Source organism: Scyliorhinus torazame, chromosome 7 (genome assembly GCF_047496885.1).
Source record: "Scyliorhinus torazame isolate Kashiwa2021f chromosome 7, sScyTor2.1, whole genome shotgun sequence".
NCBI lineage: Eukaryota > Metazoa > Chordata > Chondrichthyes > Carcharhiniformes > Scyliorhinidae > Scyliorhinus > Scyliorhinus torazame.
In genome coordinates, this window is record NC_092713.1 from 10,160,290 (window position 1) to 10,185,545 (window position 25,256).

At 52.2% G+C, this 25,256-nt stretch overlaps 1 protein-coding gene across 1 annotated transcript in view; it reads left to right on the forward strand.

Moving 5' to 3' along the window:
* The window catches only part of LOC140427240 (uncharacterized), a 435,573-nt gene that overhangs the window by 194,449 nt on the left and 215,868 nt on the right, over positions 1-25,256 (forward strand). Inside the window, 6 exon segments of the mRNA XM_072512840.1 lie at positions 6,089-6,142; positions 10,509-10,562; positions 14,006-14,050; positions 16,401-16,454; positions 16,636-16,680; positions 20,269-20,322. Coding sequence (XP_072368941.1) covers positions 6,089-6,142; positions 10,509-10,562; positions 14,006-14,050; positions 16,401-16,454; positions 16,636-16,680; positions 20,269-20,322 — 306 coding nt within the window.

The window sequence follows — 25,256 nt, forward strand, 5'->3', positions numbered from 1 at the left end:
AGAGAGAGGGCCGCGAGAGACCCCAGAGAGAGGGCAGCGAGAGACCCAGAGAGAGGGCAGCGAGAGACACCAGAGAGAGGGCAGTGAGAGACCCCAGAGAGAGCGCAGTGAGAGACCCCAGAGAGAGGGCAGCAAGAGACCCCAGAGAGAGGGCAGTGAGAGACCCCAGGGAGAGGGCAGTGAGAGAACCCAGAGAGAGGGCAGCGAGAGACCCCAGGGAGAGGGCAGTGAGAGACCCCAGGGAGAGGGCAGTGAGAGACCCCAGAGAGAGGGCAGCGAGAGACCCAGAGAGAGGGCAGTGAGAGACCCCAGAGAGAGGGCAACAAGAGACCCAGAGAGAGGGCAGTGAGAGACCCCAGAGAGAGGGCAGCGAGAGACTCCAGACTCCCAGAGAGAGGGCAGCGAAAGACTCCAGACAGAGGGCAACAAGAGACCCCAGAGAGAGGGCAGCGAGAGACTCCAGAGAGAGGGCAGTGAGAGACCCCAGAGAGAGGGCAACAAGAGACCCAGAGAGAGGGCAGCGAGAGACCCCAGAGAGAGAGCAGCGAGAGACCCCAGACAGAGGGCAACAAGAGACCCAGAGAGAGGGCAGCGAGAGACTCCAGACAGAGTGCAACAAGAGACCCAGAGAGAGGACAACAAGTGACACCAGAGAGAGGGCAACAAGAGACCCAGAGAGAGGGCAGTGAGAGACCCCAGACAGAGGGCAGTGAGAGACTCCAGACAGAGTGCAACAAGAGACCCAGAGAGAGGACAACAAGTGACCCCAGAGAGAGGACAACAAGTGACCCCAGAGAGAGGGCAGCGAGAGACTCCAGACAGAGTGCAACAAGAGACCCAGAGAGAGGGCAGCGAGAGACTCCAGACAGAGGGCAACTAGCGACTCCAGAGAGAGGGCAACAAGAGACCCCAGAGAGAGGGCAGTGAGAGACCCCAGAGAGAGGGCAACGAGAGACCCCAGACTGAGGGCAGCGAGAGATCCCAGAGAGAGGGCAGCGAGAGGGCAACAAGAGACCCAGAGAGAGGGCAGCGAGAGACCCCAGAGAGAGGGCAGCGAGAGACCCCGGAGAGAGGCCAATGAGAGACCCCAGAGAGAGGGAAGCGAGAGACCCCAGACAGAGGGCAACAAGTGACCCCAGGCAGAGGGCAATGAGACACCCAGAGAGAAGGCAACAAGAGACCCCAATGGGAGGGCAACAAAAGACCCCAGAGAGAGGGCAACGAGAGACCCAAAGAGAGGGCAGCTGGAGACCGCAGACAGAGGGCAATGAGAGACCCCAGACAGAGGGCAATGAGAGAATAAACAGTTGAGAGAACAGTTGATTGTCCTTCAAGATTAAATGCGTAAGAAGTGTGTAACGTTAAGCACCATGAAGGAATGTAGAATGTCTTAAACAGCAGAACGGAAACACAGCAGAAGACACTCAAGGTGACTCGACTGAATAATCGAAAAACCCTCGATGAAGCAAGCGAGCTTCACAAAGGAAAGTGAAATTGGTTGAAAGACCTTGAAATGTTACAAGAATCCCTTAGGTCAAAGTTTACTCGGGAAAATCACAAAGAGCACAAAATGAATTTAACGTCACGCTGAACAAGCCGATGAAGCAGTTGGCAGAGACTAAGCAATGTTCCAATATTCCAGGAGGGAGCCAAAAATTCCAAGAAACAGATTGAAGAGCTGTAGCAGCAGCTGAATGGAAACAAGGTGGCGTTGGCGGGAAGAACCACAGAACGGCGTGAGCTGTGAACGGATAGTGAAGTCACGCGGAGCACAATTACACAAGTGAAGCAAGCTCGGAGTTCACCGGTGACAGACCCAGGAAGCTGAACGCACGTCCGCTAGTGGTGGAGTAATTAAAATCGGGAATGTTCAAGGGGCCAGAATCAGACGGTGAGAGATCACAGAAGGTTGTGGGGCTGGGGGGAAGCCATGGAACAACTTGTGAAGCAGGATGAGAATTTCAAATCCAGGTATTGCTGGACCAGTTCTCTTTCTGTAACATTCTGAAAACATCATTGAAAAAATGAATGAAATGAAAATGAAAATGAAATGAAAATGGCTTATTCGTCACAAGTAGGCTTCAAATGAAGTTACTGTGAAAAGCCCCTAGTCGCCACATTCCAGCACCTGTTCGGGGAGGCTGTTACGGGAAGATAGTCCTCCATCTTGAGAATACATACCAACGTCCAGGAGACTATCAGACATCTAATCCACCATGATGACTATGGGCAGCACGGTAGCACAGTGGTTAGCACTGTTGCTTCACAGCGCCAGGGTCCCGGGTTCGATTCCGGCTTGGGTCACTGCCTGTGTGGAGTCTGCACGTTCTCCCCGTGTCTGTGTGGGTTTCCTCCGGGCGCCCCGGTTTCCTCCCACAAATCCTGAAAGATGTGCTGTTAGGTGAATTGGACATTCTGAGTTCTTCCTCTGTGTCCCCGAACAGGCCCCGGAGTGTGGTGACTAGGAGCTTTTCACAGTAACTTCATTGCAGTGTTAATATAAGCCTACTTGAGACGATAAAGATTATTATTATGAAGTCTTTCCCAATAAGTAGAATTTATCAAATGGTCTTTTGGAAACCAAGCGCGTCACCAACCACTAACTTAACTGTTTCCTCAAAGTAGCCAATCAGCTTATCGAACCAAGAAATGTTTGTATAATTTGAATTGGAAGCCGGTGCAGAAATTAAACACTGCTTCGAAATTCCTGGGGGCAGGGAGGGAAATGTTTCTGTGCAGCAGGAAGACAGCGTAAGAATCCAACAAACACGGAATAACATAAAACCAGCTTGATGGTTCTCCAAAGGAGAGCTGAAAGCAGCTTGAATTTGTGATTGCGTCCCTCAGAATTTCAAAGTGACCTGTTGTCCCTGCCGCTGTGCCTGACATTCTACATAACGAGAATGTACCAAAGGTTTGTCTTCCGAATGGTCGTTCACATGTGAGAGAGAAGCAAGAATTGGGGGGAATCAGAATGGAAACTTTGACAAATGTCCTTAAAACAGACACCCACATTCACTCATCTCTGCAGGGTTTCTGCTGATTGATGTGAGGATCAAAGGGGGCTGGTTTAGCACAGGGCTAAATCGCTGGCTTTGAAAGCAGACTAAGGCAGGCCAGCAGCACGGTTCAATTCCCGTACCAGCCTCCCCGAACAGGCGCAGGAATGGGGCGACTAGGGGCTTTTCACAGTAACTTCATTTGAAGCCTACTTGTGACAATAAGCCATTTTCATTTTCATTTCAATATATTGTCCCCGTGCCCCAAGTTCAAAGTTCTACACAATATACCTGAGTACCTTGACAATCGACAGTTAGTTTGGTCAAGTTATTTCAAACGGGAGAGTCTTGTCTGCAATACGATGCCGTTAAGGGTGATGGAAGCAAGATTTAATTATCATAAGGGAACATGTTTGAAAGTGACAGCTTTGTGGGACTATATGTGAGGGGGAAAGCACCATTATTCAACAGCCAGGCGCAATAGCCCGAACGACTTTCTCCAGTACTGTCTAATTCTTAATCTTGCCCTTAATCTATGGTTGAGTTTCACAGAGATCTGTTTTGTTACGCTCTTGTTGTAGTATAAGTTGCTTCCTTGATGTACACTCTGACAAAGGAAGGTTCAGACTTGGAGATAGCTTTAACACGTTTATTAAACTATTAACAATTCTCCTACTTGGATTCGACGCTACTGTTAATCCTGCTATAGCTACTCAGACTGACGAATCAGTCTGCTACAATCCACGTGATGGGTGTGATGTTCAATCAACCCTGTGTCTGTACTCACTTAAATGAAAATGAAATGAAAATCACTTATTGTCACAAGAAGGCTTCAATGAAGTTACTGTGAAAAGCCCCTAGTCGCCACATTCCGGCACCTGTTCGGGGAGGCTGGTACGGGAATTGAACCGCGCTGCTGGCCTGTTTGGTCTGCTTTAAAAGCCAGCGATTTAGCCCAGTGTGCTAAACCAGCTGAGAGTCGCCACTGGAAAGAGGAAGATCATGTGTGCAGTGTCCTTATATATGGGTTGGTGTAATGCCCCCTTGTGGTAGTGTCACCGCTGTGTGTATCGTGAATGCCCATTGGTCGTGTCCTATCTTACTGACCTATTGGTTGACTGTCTGTGTGTCATGTCTCTGGTGTTCCCTCTAGTGTCTAGCTAGGTGTAGTGTATGTACATTAACCCTTTGGGTACTTATAGTGATGTATATCACCACAAGAACCACATGGAGATGATTAAACATCCTCTTATCCATAAGGTTATAGGAAAAGGAAAACATTTGTGGATCATATTTGGAAATAATTTGTTTTGTATATTCCGCGCACGTGTGCCGTTGTGTTTATGTTACTGTTGAAAAAAAAAAAGAGTTTGGAAATTAAATACTTCCAGATCTTTCTCAAACGCTTCCAGACCTTTGAATAATTTGAACAGCATCTTATGCATTGGAGATGGAAAAATGCTGGATTTGAGTCTCAGCTGATTAGATCGTTTTTATGTGTGTGAAATTCCTTCCCCGTTTACATTGCGGACTCTGGGGTTGAGTCTGATCAGGTGGAGGGCAGTCAGAGGTTGCCTTGGGACAGAACTCTGTGTGTGTGACCTGGCATGCCCTGTGGGAGCCACTCCGATCAGCAGCAGGGTTAGCAGCAGTGCGTAACGGAGCGATTGGCTCTGGTGGTTGTTGAGAGTACATGATACAGGTCAACACATTCAGTTCAAAAATCGCTTAGCTGAAAATATAAGGATATTCAGGCCATTCAGCCCCTCCAACCGAGGCTGTCATGCAAAAAAAAACTTTGATCTGTAATTTAACTCTGTCTGTTTGCCTCGATTCCACTACAAAAATGATTTTCACAGTTACTTCATTGCATTGTTGATGTAAGCCTACTTGGGACACTAATACAGATTATTATTAAACCTTTCAGTCGCAGTTTTGACATTTTATTTTTAAAAAAAATAAATTTAGAGTACCCAATTCGTTTTTCCAATTAAGGGGCAATTTAGCGTGGCCAATCCACCTACCCTATCTTTTGGGTTGTGGGGGGCGAAACCCACGCAAACACGGGGAGAATGTGCAAACGCCACACAGACAGTGACGCAGAGCCGGGATCGAACCAGGGTCCTCGGCGCCGTGAGGCTGCAGTGCTAACCACTGCGCCACTGTGCTGCCCTCAGTTTTGACATTTTTCAATTGGCTTCCAACATCCACAGCTTTTTGGGGGGGGCGAGTGAGTTCCAGATTTCCATTCCCATTGTTGATGTTTGAGACATCAGCTCAGATGATCTCGATCTAATTTTAAGGTTCTGCCCCAAAGTTCTGGACTCACCAACCATATTAAATTGTTTTTCTCTCTCTCTACCCTATCAAATCTCATAGGCTGTCCAGTTGCATCACCTCTTCATTTCCTAAACTCCAGGGTGGCACGGCGGCACAATGGTTAGCACTGCTACCGGGCAGCGACAGGTGCCCGGGCTCCATTCCGACCTCGGGTTACTGTCTGTGTGGAGTTTGCACGTCCTCCCCGTGTCTGCGTGAGTTTCCTCCGGGTGCTCTGGTTTCCTCCCACAGTTCAAAGATGTGCAGGTTAAGTGGATTGGCCATGATAAATTGCCCCTAAGTGTCCAAAGGTTGGGTGGGATTGCAGGGATAGGGTGGGGGATAGGGCCCAGGTCGGGTGGTCCATCGAACGGTCATGCAGACCCGATGGGCCGAATGGCCTTCTTCTGCATTGTAGGGATTCTATGAATACAAAGCTAACCTGGTGCAACCTGTCCCTGATCATTTAACTTTATCTAATTTCAGTGAAATGCAGAGAACCTGTTAAAACAAACTATATTTTTGATCAACGTTAATGGCGTTCTAAATTTTTTTTTTGCAATTAACAATTGGATGTTAAATGTTCTCTGCTGCATTTTGCATTGCAACATGTCTACCAATCAGAATCTACTTTCCAACCAATCAGCACTATCTTCTCATGAAGTATAAATTGTTGTTCCATTTACTCTTGGTTTATCTTGCGAGCTGTCCTGATGAGTCTAGGATGAAAAGCTTTGACAGCATGCTCATTTTCTTTTTGTTTGCTCCAGGGTTTTCCCGGTGACATCGGTTTACCAGGCCCTAACGGACCAGAAGGCCCAAAGGTAAGTTGATAAAACAACCCTCTTGTTTTTCAATGAAAATAAGAAATGCTGGAGATGTTCTGAAGGTCCGACAGCTTCCGTAGCGAGAAAGAGAAACAGAAGGCGGGGTTTTTCATAGAATTTACAGCTCAGAAGGAGGCCATTCGGCCCATCGAGTCTGCACCGGCTCTTGGAAAGAGCACCCTACCCAAGGTGAACACCTCCACCCTATCCCCATAACCCAGTAACCCCACCCTACACTAAGGGCAATTTTGGACACTAAGGGCAATTTATCATGACCAATCCACCTAACCTGCACATCTTTGGACTGTGGGAGGAAACCGGAGCACCCGGAGGAAACCCACGCACACACGGGGAGGACGTGCAGACTCCGCACAGACAGTGACCCAGCGGGGAATCAAACCTGTGCCCCTGGAGCTGTGAAGCAATTGTGCTATCCACAATGCTACCATGCTGCCCTGGTGGTCCAGGTTCCCCTGTGGCATGTTTCCCAGTGGTGGGGGAGGCACGCCATTGGCCGCCATTAGGGTCTTCCATTCCCACCGATGGTTACCGCGTCTTGGGTGACTCGCCCGTCCGTCGCCGGGGAATCCGTCACGGAGGAGTCGCCTTCAACAGGACCAGAAGATCCCGACCTCAGTTAATGGCCGGAATTCTCCGGCCGCTACGGTTCGCCTTTCCTGCCGGCAGTGCACCCGTGTCCGTGTGTTTCCCCACGGCGCAGGGTGGCTTCAATGGGAAATCCCATTGACAAGCGGTGGGAAGAGAGAATCCCGCCGCCAGCGAATGGCACGCCACCGAGTAATGCGCGGCTGGCCGGGGATTCGGAGAATCCCGCCCCATGTCTCAAATCAATGGCCCCTCACCAGAACTGGAAGCTGGAACCGGTGAACACGTTTCTAAGCAAGTGCAGAGGCAGGAAGAACTGTCGAGACTTGTCGGCAGTGGTTAACTGACACGGGGGACAATGGTGCAAAGCCAACGGGAGTGATATTGGGGTAAGTCAAGGTGCAGGAGATAGAACCAAAGGAGGTTGGAAGGGGGAAGGCTGAATTGCAAAGGGGAAGGGAAAAGCTGCCGAAATGCAACAGGAATGTGGCAGAAGCAAGGAGACCCTGGGGTGCGTATTGAGATCCCATCTCAAGCAGCCACCCACCCCTCCTTCACTGCCAATCAATGTGCTGCAGCAATCCACCACCAGAGGCACCCTAGGGTTGGATGATGAAATGAGCCAGAAGATTGGGGCAGCACGGTAGCATTGTGGACAGCTCCAGGGTCCCAGGTTCGATTCCGGCTTGGGTCACTGTCTGTGCGGAGTCTGCACGTTCTCCCCGTGTGTGTGTGGGTTTCCTCCGGGTGCTCCGGTTTCCTCCCACAGTCCAAAGATGTGCAGGTTAGGTGGATTGGCCATAATTAATTGCCCTTAGTGTCCAAAATTGCCCTTAGTGTTGGGTGGGGTTATTGGGTTACGGGGATAGGGTGGAGGTGTGGTCCTTGGGTAGGGTGCTCTTTCCAAGAGCCGGTGCAGACTCAATGGGCCGAATGGCCTCCTTCTGCACTGTAAATTCTATGAAATTCTATGAAATCAGGGAATCGGATGCTGCCAGCTTCAATCAGGTCTTGAATTGATCAACAAGCCTCATGAGAGCTGCCTGCCTGCCCCTGCCTGGCCTCCATTGGAGCTGGGAGTGGGAGGGTTAGGGTCTAGTGTTCAGCTTTGTCAACTATTAGCACCGCAGCCCCCCAACTGTGTCCACTTATGGGGGTGAGACCACAACTGGAAGAAGCTGATTGCCTTATACTTGGTGTGTGGGGAGGGGGGTGGAGGCAGGATGTTGGCGGGATGTCCTGAACAGAGGCAGCCAATGGGAGAGATCATGGGGTTGGGGGCAGAGGTCACGTGATGAGATTTCCAGGAATCCCCAGGATCTGATCATCTACATCCCGGGGAGCGAAAGGAGTTGGCCATGGAAATAATGGATGACTTTGGTTTCATCTTCCCAAATCCTGTAAATTCTGCAACAGTCATTGAAAACAAGCAGGCAGGTTTACAAGAATGTTGCCAGGGCTGGAAAAGTGTAGCTGCGAGGAGAAATTGGATAGGTTGAGGTTATTTTCCCTGGCACAAAGAAGGCGGAGGGGTGACTTGATTGAAGTGGACAAAATTATGATGGGAAAAGATAGAGTGGACAGGATTAATAGGGTCACATGATCTATTCCTCTTACTTCTCTACATTTCTATGAATCCGTCCAACCAGAATTAGCGATCTTAAGCAAGGTCGAACGTCAACAACTTGCTTTTTCCTCAAATGACCACTTATGGCGCAAGGCTGGGAGGAAATACTCCAATTTTACATTTCTTCAGTTCCCTGAATGGAGGCACTACCAATCCACAACACCGTGACCTCCACCGTGGGTCAATTTAGGAAGCAGGCCCCAAATCCACCCCAGCTACAATGGGGATCCAGTCCCATGCCAATGACATCAACCTGATCCACACTGGCCATCCAGCCAACCCCGAGGAGCCTGAGTTGCTGTGGCAACATGCACTTTACAGCCCAGAACCATGGATAGCTCCAACGTTCAGTCCATCACACAGTTGATCAGAAGTCCCTCCGGATCTTGCTGCTTCCCATTGCAGACTGGAAGGGTTTGCAGGTTGATAATCAACCTCGTTGACCATGTTATGAATGAAGTTTCCTTTGCCATCCAACCCTGGAGTGGGAATTAGAACCTGGAGCTCTGGCTCAGAGGCATGGCTGCTACCACTGTCCGAAATCACCTTCCTTCATTTTGCACTTGGGCTTTGAAAAGCAAAATTATTCGAATCCATAAGGCTGGTATAGACTGGTATAACAGTCTATACCAGTGAGATTACCCCATTAACAGGTGCGCTTGGCGCTATCTACCAGCCACGCTGCGCCTGAATAACAGCGCGTGGTGGCGCAACGTGACCGGTAAATGCCGGGACACCCCGCTCCTGGGATCTACACGGCTCTCTACTCCTCACAAGATCTAACACGATCTCGCGAGACGTCGCAATGTGAAGCCCGGCTGTTGTGAGCGGGATCACCCTTTATCAAATCTCATATTAGAGCGAGACAGCTAGACTCCCTCTGATAGGCAGTTCCCTGAGGTGACCGAGGCGTTGGGATCTTTCCCCTTCGCCTTGGTGACTTCGGGCGAGCCCCGTTCAGTGCTGGTCCCCAAAAATGGGGGCAAGACCGAACATCATTCATAGGGGCCACTCAGGGAATTGGGACTGGTTTAGCACACTGGGCTAAATCGCTGGCTTTTAAAGCAGACCAAGGCAGGCCAGCAGCACGGTTCGATTCCCGTACCAGCCTCCCCGAACAGGCGCCGGAATGTGGGGACTAGGGGCTTTTCACAGTAACTTCATTGAAGCCTACTCGTGACAATAAGCGATTTTCATTTCATTTTCATTTCATTTTTTCATTTTCGGAGGCCCCAGGTATCTGCCCACTTGGCAGGGTGGCACACTGGCACTGCCAACCTGGCACTGCCAAGGTGTCCAAGTGGCACTGCCAAGTGGAGGGGCACTGCCAGTGTGCCAAGCTGGCATTTTCTGCACGGTGGTGATCGGGCCTGGGGGTGCCCTGTGCACGTCTGGTAGGGTGCAGTGGGCGGCATCCTTACCGGTGAGTTGGGCTTTGTGGGAGGGGTTCAGGAGTCGAGATATCGGTGGCGTCCCGGTCCCTCCCAACACTGAGGAGTTTTGGCGAGCGGCGTTCCTCAGTGCAGGAAACAGGACTAAGTGCAGCTGCAGCTGGACGTTAACGCTGAGGCCCCATATCTAACCAGAGTTGCACAGATAGCGTTATATTTCTTGGCACTGTGAGTGCCTGGAAACACGCGGCTAAACGTGGTCGCTATGGGACATAGTTTCCATTATCTCTGTCACTGGAAGGGCGGCTCGGTGGCGCACTGGTTAGCACTGCTGCTTCATGGCGCCGAGGTCCCAGGTTGGATCCCGGCCCCGGGTCACTATCCGTGTGGAGTTTGCACGTTCTTCACGGGTCTGCGTGGGTCTCACCCCCACAACCCACAGATGTGCAGGGTGGGTGGATTGGTCCCACTAAGTGGCCCCTTCATTGGAAAGAAACATGAATAAATCTCTGCCGCTGGAGCTCTGTGTGACAGTTTTCACTTTCACTGTGTGATTTTGGAACGATCCTTCATGCGTTATTGTCCAACCCAAAATCAAAAAGAAGTTCATCTTGTGAAAAGATAATCTACTTTCTTTTCGAATTCAGTTACCCTGAGGTAAGTTTTAATTTGCTGAGTCTGTGTTTTACAATGTTAACATGCTTCCTGTGTGTGTGTGTGTGTGTGTGAAACTGTTTAGGGATCTCCAGGTGACAGAGGACCATTGGGACCACGAGGTTCAAAGGGACAAGAGGTAAGCAAGAAGCACCCCCCCCCCTCCCCCCCACCCCCTCCATCCCTCCCTCCCCCCCACTCCCCCACCCCCCACCCCCCGCCGTGAATGATCAATAAAATGTTGAGCTCCTGAACTGCACATTCCTCAAAAGTCAATTTTGCCAAATGCATTGAACAGCTCACGTTCCCATCGAAAAGTATTTCCTGGTGTGTCCCCTTGCATCTGTTGTTTCTGGGCTGGAGTTTCTCCCTCCAGGTTGGGGGGCATTGGGAGTGGGAGTGGGAGGGAGAGGGTAGGGGTGATGGTGGTCCAGTCGTGCCAGCCAGGCCAGGAAAGAGAACGCGGGGAGCCACAGGGTTGCTGGGTGCCCAAGGCAGACTGAATACAGGCTACCTCGATGCTGTGGGGCCTTGTCCCAGTTATAACGGCGCTCCAGCCCTCACCCCTCACAACCCTTCACTCCCACACACACAGCATGCCCCTTCGATTCTGTCTCTTACGGCCTGTAGTCCCTATGCTCCCCCCATGCCCATTTGCCCACTATACACTGTTAAAAACCAATGAATCCTTTGTGACTGTACAATGTACAAGAAAAAGTTTCAAAAGCAACAGCTTTAATTTTCCAATTTATTGAAAACAATCTCACTTTTTAGTGCAGGACAATAAAAGTGTCAATCATGCAGACCCTTTAAACTATTAATGATAAAAATTGCAAGCACTTGAAACCTCTTTATCTTTACAGCACAGACCAGAACCCCTTAGCTGTCGATCAACCAATGTGTTCCCTGAGACTCAGGTGTTTCAGTACTCTAATGGATGCCTGGGCTCTCAAGAATACATAACGAGACTTGGCCAAGAGCTCAGAAATCCATGAACTTGTTGAAACAGCTGAGCCCCAGGGAAGACATAGCTTGATTGACAGCTCTGGCTCTTTTCTGTAACTTGCATGATGTTTATTTACACAAAATAAAGATGTTTCAATGCCGAAAGCTTCTGCTATTGATACTTAAAGGGTCTGGATAATTGACACGTTTATGTGCTGTTGTAAAAAGGAGTTTTTCTTTCAAAAGTACAAGGTTTAAATGAATGATTTTTAAACAACTTTTGTTACAGACCCTAGCATAACTATAGGGTTCATTGATTCTATATAATGTTCAGTGGGTGAATGAGAATGGAGGTTCCATAGCTCTGCATGGTGGCCATGGAGCAGGGCATCCCTTGGGAAAGCAGTCACACATGGCCATGGTGTGTGGCTGGAGAGCATTCCTTGGCAAGGGGGTGTAGGTGGGAGGGGGGGGGGGGCACGAGGAGACCCTTTTGAACTTGCCTTTCAAAAGATTCTCTCACGCTGAATATGGTTCGTGGAAATCTGTAACTTTCTTCCCCAAAAGGCTGTTGAGGCTTAACGTCAACTGAACATTTCAAAACTCAGATTGATAGGTTTTATTTTGGGGGGGGGAGAGGGGGTAATCATTCCGAACCAAGACTGATCGATGGAATTAACATACGCAACAGTTGTGATCTCATTGAATGATGGAACAGGGTGAAGGGGATGAATGGCCTCCTCCTGTTCTTGTACACAGGCGGACATTGGGTGAGAACAGGAACAGACTTACTTCTCATCGCCAGTGGAGGGCTCTCTACACGGGAGTCCTCCCTTTTTCCATCTGAGACGTCGTGGAGGATGTTGCATGCAGCAGTGCCATAGCAACCGTAGATTAAGGACTCCCAGGCCGCATGTCTGTTCTGTGGCCAAGGGGAGTCCGTGTTCCATATTCCTGTAGATTGCCCGAGGTTTCAGCCCCCTTTTTTAGCCATTTGAAGGGGCCGCTCCTCAAATTGTGGTTGAACTTCAACCCTGCGCTCCTAATCGTGGGTCACCAACTGCAGGCATGAGGAAGAAGAGCTCCTCGTAACCCTGCTCCTGGGCCTACCCAAGTTGGCCGTTAACAAGTCCAGTCAGCGGGCAGTTGAGGAGGTTGCCCGTCCCGACTGGTGGCGTCGCTACCCAGACTACGTACGCAGGCGGGTGGAGAGGGAGCATGTGGTGTCCAGTGACACTTTTCAGCCCTTCCACGACCGGTGCATGCCGCAGTGGCTGGGGTGCATCGCCAACCCGGGAACGATGTTTTCATTTAATTTATACATTTCCTTTTGATGTTATATTTTAGTTACAGTGCCGCACCAGGGCTTGTCACCCCTGTATTTTTGTTTAATTTATTGATTATTGTTTTTTCAAAAAGGAAAGTATAAAGAGGGACGTCTGGGCCCCAGGGTACGAGACAGAAACCTGAAATGCTGATTCTGTAAATAACCCCATTGTCAGGAAAAGAGATTCAATCAAGTTGCGAACATCACCACCTGGCTCAGGATTCAGTGAACATCCTGGGCGTGATTCCCCCAGCCCCGCGCCGGGGCGGACAATCGCCGCAACCGCACCACGCCACCCTGCGCCGGGGCGGACTATCGCCGCAACCGCGCCACGCCACCCTGCGCCGGGGTGGAGAATCGCCACAACCGCGCCACGCCACCCTGCGCCGGGGCGGACTATCGCCGCAACCGCGCCACGCCACCCTGCGCCGGGGCGGACTATCGCCGCAACCGCGCCACGCCACCCTGCGCCGGGGTGGAGAATCGCCACAACCGCGCCACGCCACCCCGACGCCGGCGCGTGATTCTCCCAGCCCCGCGCCGGCGCGTGATTCTCCGAGGTGCGTAGAATCGGCATCATTTGCACTGGCGCGGCGCCGGCCGCAGGCCGCTGTCCGCCGCTGGGCCGCCGATCCTCCAGCCCGGATGGGCTGAGCAGCCGTGCGGAAACGGCAGAGTCCTGTGGCGCCGTTCACCAATCGCTGCGGGCGGGAACTCTGCGCGAACGGTCGGGGGGGGGGCGGGCTGTGGGGGAGGGAGGGGGGCTCCTTCACCAGGGAGGGCCTCCGATGGAGTCTGGCCCGCGATTGGGGCTCACCGATCGGCGGGCCGGCCTCTCCCCGCCCCCACCCCCCCTCCCGGCCTACTTTGTTGCGCTTCCGGCCCCAGAACCCCCGCGCCATGTTGCGTCGGGACCAGAACGTTACGTGAGTCTACCGCACATGCGTCGGTTGGCGTTTCGCCACTGCGCACGCGCGGGTTGGCGCCGCCCCCAGCGGCGTGAACCGCTCCAGCGCCGTGCTGGCCCCCTGTGGAGGCCAGAATCGCTACTGCCCACGCCCATTATGCGCCGTCATGAAACGCGACGGCGTTCACAACGGCGGACACTTAATCCCGCGGTCGGTAGAATCGCGTCCCCTGTACTCAATGGCCAATTTTGCATATTGATAAAGGCCTGCATTAAAACTTGCCATTATTGTTCCAGTGGGATTTTCCGCTCATATAGTTTACTCTAATATCTGCTCTACTGCATACTTGCAATTGTGGACGTTAATCTCTAAAATATTTGCAAATGTATCCTTGCTCCATAGGGTGACGAAGGCCCACTGGGACCTCCAGGAAGCCACGGACCATTGGTAAGTTCTAAATCTTACAAATGCAATACTTCTCCAAAATTGTAAGCAAATGCCTGGCGGCGTCGGTCTGCAAGGGCGTCTGCTACAGACACTCAGTTAAGCATTGTTAACCTCCGAACTAAAAACTGACGCAGGCAAAATATGTCCCACTGTGCGCCATTACACCAGAACTTTTTGATCTGAATTCATGTGCAATTAATCACGTGGAGAAGTGCCGATTTCCTCTTTGGGATAATGGGGCCTTTTTTTAAAAAACCTTTAGCAGGAAACCGATTTAATGAACCAGAGACAGACACGTCTTTTATGGATGTCAGCATGTTACTGAAATGCAGGCTGGCAGATTTTATCTGCAATTAATTTATGAAAACTGTTGTAATATACGCAAGGAGCGTTTATGCTGTGATTCAATTTTTGACAAGCTTACGGCTCTTGGTAGACATTTTTGGCAAGCTCTTTTTGCCCTACCTGATCGCCACATGGGCACACCTGACGGGTTGCTCACAGTATTGGTACATGGCTTGGATGAAAAAACTGCCAAGACAATGATCCACCTGCAGCTGAGGTTTCAAGTGAGGCACATTTATTGTTCTGCTTCCCTAAAATAACAATTAAGATGTCAAATTTAACTGGCATGCTGTTGCACGACAGATGTTGCAAATTCTTGCACTGTGTTTTTAACGTGTCGCTCATTTTCAGGATGCCATAGATTTCTGAGTAGCAGTAAGACATTAAATACATTGCAGCTCGTCGCTGTCTCATTACATTCTCCTGTGAGGCTGAGCACATGTAGCTATGTGTGCCACAAAGCAGGAGATAGCACAGAAGCTTCAGGGAGAAGCCAGATCAGCGCAGCCAGATCACCATGTGTGAGGGAGAAGGGAACAGAAGGATATTGCAGGGAATTGGGTGACATAGTGGGAATGTCACTAGTAATTTAAAGACCAGCCTGGGAACATGGGTTCAAACACCACCATGGGAATTCTATTAAACATCTGGAATATAAAGTTAGTCTCCCTAATGGTGATCATGAAACTGTTATTCATTGTCATAAAAAAACATCTAATTTATTAACATCTTTTAGGGAAGGAGATCTGGTCTGGTCTACATGTAACACCAGACACACAGTAATGGAGTGGATTCGAAACTGCATTCTGAAATGGCCGAGCGAGACACTCCGTTCCAGGGCAATTAGGGACGGGCAACAAATACTGGCCTGCTGACAGAGTCTTAATCTCTGCTGGTGGCAGATCTTTTGTTATGCTCTTGTCGTAGTATAAGTTGCTTCCTTGATGTATACTCTGACAAAGGAGGGTTCAGACTTGGAGAGAGCTTTAACACGTTTATTAAACTATTAACAATTCTCCTACTTGGATTTGACGCTACTGTTAATCCTGCTATAGCTACTCAGACTGATGAACCAGTCTGCTACAATCCACGTGGTGGGTGTGATGTGTTTCAATCAACCCTGTGTCTGTACTCACTGAAATGAACATGAAATGAAAATCGCTTATTGTCACAAGTAGGCTTCAATGAAGTTACTGTGAAAAGCCCCTAGTCGCCACATTCCGGCCCCTGTTCGGGGAGGCTGGTACGGGAATTGAACCGTGCTGCTGGCCTGCTTGGTCTGCATTAAAAGCCAGCGATTTAGCCCAATGTGCTAAACCAGCTGAGAGTCTCCACTGGAAAGAGGAAGATCATGTGTGCAGTGTCCTTATATATGGGTTGGTGTAATGCCCCCCTGTGGTAGTGTCACCTCTGTGTGTATCGTGAATGCCCATTGGTCGTGTCCTATCTTACTGACCTATTGGTTGACTGTCTGTGTGTCATGTCTCTGGTGCTCCCTCTAGTGTCTAGCTAGGTGTAGTGTATGTACATTAACCCTTTGTGTACTTACAGTGATGTATATCACCACAGCAGAATCTCAGTCTCTGCTGGTGGGAGCGTCTCAGTCTCTGCTGGTAGCGATGTCTCAGTCTCTGCTGGTGGGAGCGTCTCAGTCTCTGCTGGTGGGACAGTCTCAGTCTGTTGGTGGGAGTGTGTCCGTCTCTGCTGGTGGGAGAGTCACAGTCTCTGCTGGTGGGACAGTCTCAGTCTCTGCTGGTGGGAGCATCTCACTCTGGCTGGTGGGAGCGTCTCAGTCTCTGCTGGTGGGAGAGTCTCAGCTCGCCAGGGCTATTAAGGGATATCAAGCCCAGTTGGGTGGATGGAGTTAGCAGCAGTGAACAGTAGGTTCAGACTCAATGGGCCCGTTGGCTGTCTCCTTTTCCGACGTTATAAACTCTGTGTAATTCTGTTTAGCCATTGAAATAGTGGTGTTTACTTCTGTGTGCAACAAATTATTTTGTTCCAGGGACGGCCGGGTCGCAAAGGTTATCCTGGGCTGTTCGGACTTGAAGGCATTAAGGTAATCACGTTCTGTCATTGCATGAAACCTCTTAACCCTGACACGCACACACTACACATCCCCATCAGCAACACCACCAGCTGGTCCACCGACCGCTGGAAAGAATTAAAAATCTAAAATCAGCAAAACAAGTTTCCATTGCTCGTAATAAACATTTGCATCCTTTATTCTGATCACGCAGGGGGAGCAAGGCGACTTGGGAAACATTGGGAAGATCGGAGAACTGGTAGGTTCGATTCTTTACAAATTCAGTTGATTGTGAACTCCCGAGAAGATTTAACGTGAGAAGTGTAATTAGATCCAGCATCAGGGGCGAGATTCTCCGACGCCCCGCCGGGTCAGAGAATCGCCGGGGCTGGCGTGAATCCCGCCCCCGCCGGTTGCTGAATTCTACGGCACCGGAGATTCGGCGGGGGCGGTAATCGCGCCGGTTGGCGGCCCCCCCCCGTGATTCTCCGGCCCGGATGGGCCGAAGTCCCCGCTGCTAGAATGCCTGTCCCGCCGACGAGAATTAAACCACCTCTCTTACCGGTGGACAAGGCGGCGCGGGCGGGCTCCGGGGTCCTGGGGGGGACGCGGGGCGATCTGGCCCCGGGGCGTGCCCCACGGTGGCCTGGCCCGCGATCGGGGCCCACCGATCCGCGGGCGGGCCTGTGCCGTGGGGGCACTCTTTTGCCTCCACCTTCGCCTCGGTCTCCACTATGGCGGAGGTGGAAGAGACTCCCTCCACAGCGCATGCGCAGGGATGCCGTGAGCGGCCACTAACGCTCCCGCGCATGCGCTACCCGGCAATGTCATTTCCGCGCCAGCTGGCGGGGCACCAAAGGCCTTTTCCGTGCCAGCTGCCGGGGCGGAAATCAGTTCGGCAGCCCCTCAAGGTTAGTGCTCGGCCCCCCAAGTTGCGGAGGATTCCGCACCCTTGGGGCGGCGCGATGCCCGACTGATTTGCGCCGTTTTTGGCGCCAGTCGGCGGACATCGCGCCGATACCGGAGAATTTCACCCCAGAATTAAGTTTTGTGTGTCATCAAGGAGAATAGTTATTTTGCTGCACCTTTGTTACGCATGTTCACCACTGCAACTGGACACCTCAAATTATCCCAATGGGAATAAAATGAGGCTTCTGGATATTGTGCTATATCAATTGGCAATTATATTATTAATACTGCAGAGAGACATGCTGCTGAAGTTTTTCATCTTGTACTCCTCAGGACAAATGCAAGAATGGCAAATTTCAAACAATCTCAATTTATACCACAGGAGAAAAGTGTAGTAATAATAATATTATAATAATTATTATTATATTATTATTACACTCTTCTCCTGCAGTTGAGATCATTTGAAATTTGCCATTCCCGCCCACAATGGGTCTTAGACTTGCAGAGTTAAGTAAGTTTAAAAGCTCACTTAACTCGGCCAACGCCACAGCTAACCAGATCTAACCGACGCTCGGGATCTACCAGCCTCGCTGGGCAGGAATCAAGGGGTCGTTCCCGGCAGTTGTAGCGGAGAGAGTGACCCCACTATCTAACGGCACTCGGCTTAGTTCTGGAGTCAATGGGTTAAAGAAAATGTAACAATACTTTGAAGTGAACAGGAACTATCTTCAGGAAGTCAAGGAACATGGTTACTTGTGGCATGCAGGTGTAACTATCCCACATTCTGCTCAGATCTTTACAATTATCTAGTGCAGTGGTGTATGAGAATTAATGCTATTGAGATAGCTAGCACATTCTGAAAGGGCTTTACTGAATTATTTTGTAGATTGGGCCCAGGGCAGAAACCTTACCCAGAGAATATGGCTTCAGTTTTCCTTTGGGCTGGCAAACCGTCAGTTATATTTTCCCGGATGTATCTCAGTTGGGTTAGAGTGCTGGCCTCTTGCCTCTTAACCTCGATTTGATTCTAACCCAGAGCAATCAGACAAAACAAATCTTTTTTCGGATGGTGCAGCCACTTAGTCCCGGTCAGTGGGTGTGAATCACAGCATAAATATGTCCAGGAGTCGGTCGCCGTCTTTGACGAGCTGAAGGGAGAGTTGATGTCGGGAATTTAAATAACAGAGCCGGGATTCTTCAAAACTAAGTGTCGACGCCGGCGTAAACACCGGATTGTCCCCCCCCCCCCCCCCGGCGTCAACGGGCCTCTTGGCCCAGTGATCCCGTGGCCCACAGGGGCCAGCACAGTGCCGGAGGGCTCCACACGGCCCCGCGCAACATGGCGGACCCACACACCGGGCTGGCCCCGAAGAAATAGGCAACCCCCCCCCCCCGGACCACATGCGCCTGCCAATCTGTGGTCCCCGATCGCGATCCTGGCCGTCCCGGAGGCCCCCCCCCCCCCGGTGACGGATCCCCCCCGCCCCCACCAGGGCAGCCGCAACTCCGAGCGTTCGCCGGGTGGAGCCATGCTAGAACCACGCCGGCGTGACCGCAACCCGCTGCCAGCGCAGAATCGCCGCGGGGGCCTCTTTCCACGGCCCCTGACCGCGCGCCGCGCCGGCCCCGCGCGCACGGCTGCCGACGATCCTCTGATCGCCGGAGGTTTGCGTCCCAGCGTCGGACCGACGTCACGGGCCGTCTCGGCGGGAACGCCGGTTCCCCGAGCCGGCGCGGGCTCGGAGGATCCCAGACCAGGTTTCTGCTCTGATGTTTGGATCAGAGCAGACCTAATTTGTGAGTCCGATAGAATTAAGTGGAGACGATTCGGCCGCTCTATCCCATTCTGTTATTCATTTCAATCATAGTTGATTGGTATTCTGACTCCATTTACCTTCCCTGGTTAAGTAACCTTGGATAACTTTCCTCACACCCATCTAGCAATGATGTCCACTCCCCGACGAGTGAAGAAGTGCTTTTTGACATCACACCTGTATGACTTGACACTGGGCTGGGTCTTGATCTGGAGATGTCCCAGGCTAACTCTGTTGAACCTCAATGTATTTGACGGTTTCCCACCATCACTCCCCCCTCCCCCCCGCCCAACCCAACACCCCGCCATGAAGATCCACAATAAATATCAACAAGGTTCAGAAGAAACTTTCTGATAGATTTTCCTCCCAGTCTCCCAGACGATTGGGGATATCAGCCACACCCAACGATTAAAGTAGCATTCGGTATTCCCAAAGAGTGATTTCCTCTGATTGGTTGACCTTGCAATCCTGGAGGTAGCCACAGGAACGGGATTTAGCCCCTTGACCCTCAGCAAAACCATGGCTGATCTGTGATCTAACGCCATAAACCCACCATTGGCCATCAAAAATCGATCAATCTCAGACTTAACGTGAGCAATCGATGTTGTGTCAACCGCTGTTTGTGGGAGAGAGATAGAAACTTCTCCCACCTTCCATGTGTGAGAGTGTGACCAAAGTTTGTACCGTAGAAGAACGCTGATCTTTGAGCTATTAACGTGAGCTGATTGAGGAGAATGGTGTCAACGCAGCCTTGAATGTGAGAACAGGAACAAATGAATAAAAGTGTACATTGTACATCACCTTGAAATCAGAGCACTGAGGAGTGAAGTTAGCAAAGTCTTCTTCACACAAAGGATGGTAGAAATGTGGAGCTCTCTCCCATAAAAAGCAGCAAATTCTGGTTTATTTAATAATGTTCAGCCTGAGCTTGTTTCCACCAGACTGGGGTAAGGGGGGGGGGTATGGAACCAATGCTTGTGGATGAAGTGAAGTCCCCAATCTGTCATGTTCTCTTTGGCCAAACAGGGCTGAATGTCCTCCTCCTGTTCCCATATTTGTATATTAAAATGGTCAGACTAATCTCCCTGCAGTGCAAACTTTGATGTCTTTCTCTCTGTCGGCAGGGTGCAGAGGGCTTGCCAGGACCAGGAGGACCCACCGGAGTACTTGGTGACAAGGTAAAACCGGCACCACATTCCAACAATCCCCCATCAACTCAAACCATTGCAATTTCTCTCTGAAAACCAGTCCCCTCCCCCCCCCCCCCCCCCCCCCCCCCCCCCCCGCCTCCGCCAACTGGTTAGGATTTTCCAGCTGTTTCTGAAAACAGCTGGAGTGCTAACCCAGGGGTGAGGCTTGTGACACAGCCGGGCTAGATATTGGCAAGTAACAGAGTCTGCCCACGTGTGACTCGTCCCCACGCCAACCAGCCCCAAACGTTCGCACGCGATAACGTTGTTGGAAGAGTGAGTTATTAACACCACAACAAAGGGTCACAGGACACGCAGCCTGCTGTCTTAACCAATCAGATCCTGAGATTTAACAGTGCGGGAAAGGAGAAGGACGTTGGGGGGGGGGGGGGGGGCTGAGAATTGGAGTGGGTGAATTCAACGGCAAATTGGATACAGACAGCAAAATAAGTGGAAGGAAAGAAAGATTCGGGGCAGGATACTGCGTTCGGCCAGCCGCGTATTTCTCGGCCGAGCGCTGTTCACTGGCGGCTGGAGTCTCTCTTCCCGCTGCTTGTCCCATTGAGGCCCACCACACCGCTGGGAAACCCACGGGCAGGGGTGCACACAGCAAGATCCCGCACGCAGCCTTGTGATCAGTCCGTGGATATACCTGAAATAAAACTATGAGACCTTTCCGATCCAACTGAGAGGCCAGAAGGGACCTGATTTATAATAGGTTAGTGTCACATCCATAAAGACAGCACCATCAACACTGCAGCGCTCCCTCAGAACTGACCCTCTGACAGTACGGCACTCCCTCAGTACTGACTCTCTGACAGTGCGGCACTCCCTCAGTACTGACTCTCTGACAGTGCGGCGCTCCCTCAGTACTGACCCTCTGACAGTGCAGCGCTCCCTCAGAACTGACCCTCTGACAGTGCGGCACTCCCTCAGCACTGACCCTCTGACAGTGCAGCACTCCCTCAGTACTGACCCTCTGACAGTGCAGCGCTCCCACAGTACTGACCCTCTGACAGTGCGGCACTCCCTCAGTACTGACCCTCTGACAGTGCAGCACTCCCTCAGTACAGACCCTCTGACAGTGCGGCACTCCCTCAGTACTGACCCTCTGACAGTGCGGCACTCCCTCAGCGCTGACCCCCTGACTGTGCAGCACTCCCTCAGTACTGACCCTCTGACAGTGCAGCACTCCCTCAGTACTGACCCTCTGACAGTGCAGCGCTCCCTCAGTACTGACCCTCTGACAGTGCAGCACTCGCTCAGTACTGACCCTCTGACAGTGCGGCACTCCCTCAGTACTGACCCTCTGACAGTGCAGCACTCCCTCAGTACTGACCCTCTGACAGTGCAGCGCTCCCTCAGTACTGACCCTCTGACAGTGCGGCACTCCCTCAGTACTGACCCTCTGACAGTGCGGCACTCCCTCTGTACTGACCCTCTGACAGTGCAGCATTCCCTCAGTACAGACCCTCTGACAGTGCGGCACTCCCTCAGCGCTGACCCCCTGACAGTGCAGCACTCCCTCAGTACTGACCCTCTGACAGTGCAGCACTCCCTCAGTACTGACCCTCTGACAGTGCAGCACTCCCTCAGTACTGACCCTCTGACAGTGCAGCACTCCCTCAGCACTGACCCTCTGACAGTGCAGCAGTCCCTCAGTACTGACCCTCTGACAGTGCAGCACTCCCTCAGTACTGGCCCTCTGACTGTGCAGCACTCCCTCAGTACTGACCCTCTGACAGTGCGGCACTCCCTCAGTACTGACCCTCTGACAATGCAGCATTCCCTCAGTATTGGCCCTCTAACAGTGCAGCACTCCCTCAGTACTGGCCCTCTGACAGTGCAGCACTCCCTCAGTTCTGACCCCCTGACATTGCGGCACTCCCTCAGTACTGACCCTCTGACAGTGCGGCACTCCCTCAGTACTGACCCTCTGACAGTGCAGCGCTCCCTCAGTACAGACCCTCTGACAGTGCGGCACTCCCTCAGTACTGACCCTCTGACAGTGCAGCACTCCCTCAGTACAGACCCTCTGACAGTGCAGCACTACCTCAGTACTGACCCTCTGAAAGGGCAGCACTCCCTCATGACTGACGCTCTGACAGTGCACACTCCCTTAGTACTGACCCTCTGACAGTGCAGCACTCCCTCAGTACTGACCCTCTGACAGTGCAGCACTCGCTTAATACTGACCGTCTGACAGTGCGGCACTCCATCAGTACTGACTCTCTGGCAGTGCAGCACTCCCTCAGTACTGACTCTCTGACAGTGCAGCACTCCCTCAGTACTGACCCTCTGACAGTGCAGCACTCCCTCAATACTGACCCTCTGACAGTGCAGCATTTCCTCAGTACTGACCCTCTGACAGTGCAGCACACCCTCAGTACTGACTCTCTGACAGTGCAGCACTCCCTCAGTACCGACCCTCTGACAGTGCAGCACTCCCTCAGAACTGACCCTCTGACAGTGCGGCACTCCCTCAGTACTGACTCTCTGGCAGTGCGGCACTCCCTCAGTACTGACCCTCTGACAGTGCAGCACTCCCTCAGTACTGGCCCATCTGACAGTGCAGCACTCCCTCAATACTGACCCTCTGACAGTGCAGCACTTCCTCAGTACTGACCCTCTGACAGTGCAGCACACCCTCAGTACTGACCCTCTGACAGTGCAGCACTCCCTCAGTACTGACCCTCTGACAGTGCCGCACTGCCTCAGTACTGACCCACTGACAGTGCGGCACTCCCTCAGTACTGACCCTCTGACAGTGCAGCACTCCCTCAGCACTGACCCTCTGACAGTGCAGCAGTCCCTCAGTACTGACCCTCTGACAGTGCAGCACTCCCTCAGTACTGGCCCTCTGACTGTGCAGCACTCCCTCAGTACTGACCCTCTGACAGTGCGGCACTCCCTCAGTACTGACCCTCTGACAATGCAGCATTCCCTCAGTATTGGCCCTCTGACAGTGCAGCACTCCCTCAGTACTGACCCTCTGACAGTGCAGCACTCCCTCAGTACTGACCCTCTGACAGTGCAGCACTCCCTCAGTACTGACCCTCTGACAGTGCAGCACTCGCTCAGTACTGACCCTCTGACAGTGCGGCACTCCCTCAGTACTGACCCTCTGACAGTGCAGCACTCCCTCAGTACTGACCCTCTGACAGTGCAGCGCTCCCTCAGTACTGACCCTCTGACAGTGCGGCACTCCCTCAGTACTGACCCTCTGACAGTGCGGCACTCCCTCTGTACTGACCCTCTGACAGTGCAGCATTCCCTCAGTACAGACCCTCTGACAGTGCGGCACTCCCTCAGCGCTGACCCCCTGACAGTGCAGCACTCCCTCAGTACTGACCCTCTGACAGTGCAGCACTCCCTCAGTACTGACCCTCTGACAGTGCAGCACTCCCTCAGTACTGACCCTCTGACAGTGCAGCACTCCCTCAGCACTGACCCTCTGACAGTGCAGCAGTCCCTCAGTACTGACCCTCTGACAGTGCAGCACTCCCTCAGTACTGGCCCTCTGACTGTGCAGCACTCCCTCAGTACTGACCCTCTGACAGTGCGGCACTCCCTCAGTACTGACCCTCTGACAATGCAGCATTCCCTCAGTATTGGCCCTCTGACAGTGCAGCACTCCCTCAGTACTGGCCCTCTGACAGTGCAGCACTCCCTCAGTTCTGACCCCCTGACATTGCGGCACTCCCTCAGTACTGACCCTCTGACAGTGCGGCACTCCCTCAGTACTGACCCTCTGACAGTGCAGCGCTCCCTCAGTACAGACCCTCTGACAGTGCAGCACTACCTCAGTACTGACCCTCTGAAAGGGCAGCACTCCCTCATGACTGACGCTCTGACAGTGCACACTCCCTTAGTACTGACCCTCTGACAGTGCAGCACTCCCTCAGTACTGACCCTCTGACAGTGCAGCACTCGCTTAATACTGACCGTCTGACAGTGCGGCACTCCATCAGTTCTGACTCTCTGGCAGTGCAGCACTCCCTCAGTACTGACTCTCTGACAGTGCAGCACTCCCTCAGTACTGACCCTCTGACAGTGCAGCACTCCCTCAATACTGACCCTCTGACAGTGCAGCATTTCCTCAGTACTGACCCTCTGACAGTGCAGCACACCCTCAGTACTGACTGTCTGACAGTGCAGCACTCCCTCAGTACCGACCCTCTGACAGTGCAGCACTCCCTCAGAACTGACCCTCTGACAGTGCGGCACTCCCTCAGTACTGACTCTCTGGCAGTGCGGCACTCCCTCAGTACTGACCCTCTGACAGTGCAGCACTCCCTCAGTACTGACCCTCTGACAGTGCAGCACTCCCTCAATACTGACCCTCTGACAGTGCAGCACTTCCTCAGTACTGACCCTCTGACAGTGCAGCACACCCTCAGTACTGACCCTCTGACAGTGCAGCACTCCCTCAGTACTGACCCTCTGACAGTGCCGCACTGCCTCAGTACTGACCCTCTGACAGTGCGGCACTCCCTCAGTACTGACCCTCTGACAGTGCAGCACTCCCTCAGCACTGACCCTCTGACAGTGCAGCAGTCCCTCAGTACTGACCCTCTGACAGTGCAGCACTCCCTCAGTACTGGCCCTCTGACTGTGCAGCACTCCCTCAGTACTGACCCTCTGACAGTGCGGCACTCCCTCAGTACTGACCCTCTGACAATGCAGCATTCCCTCAGTATTGGCCCTCTGACAGTGCAGCACTCCCTCAGTTACTGACCCTCTGACAGTGCAGCACTCCCTCAGTACTGACCCCCTGACATTGCGGCACTCCCTCAGTACTGACCCTCTGACAGTGCGGCACTCCCTCAGTACTGACCCTCTGACAGTGCAGCGCTCCCTCAGTACAGACCCTCTGACAGTGCGGCACTCCCTCAGTACTGACCCTCTGACAGTGCAGCACT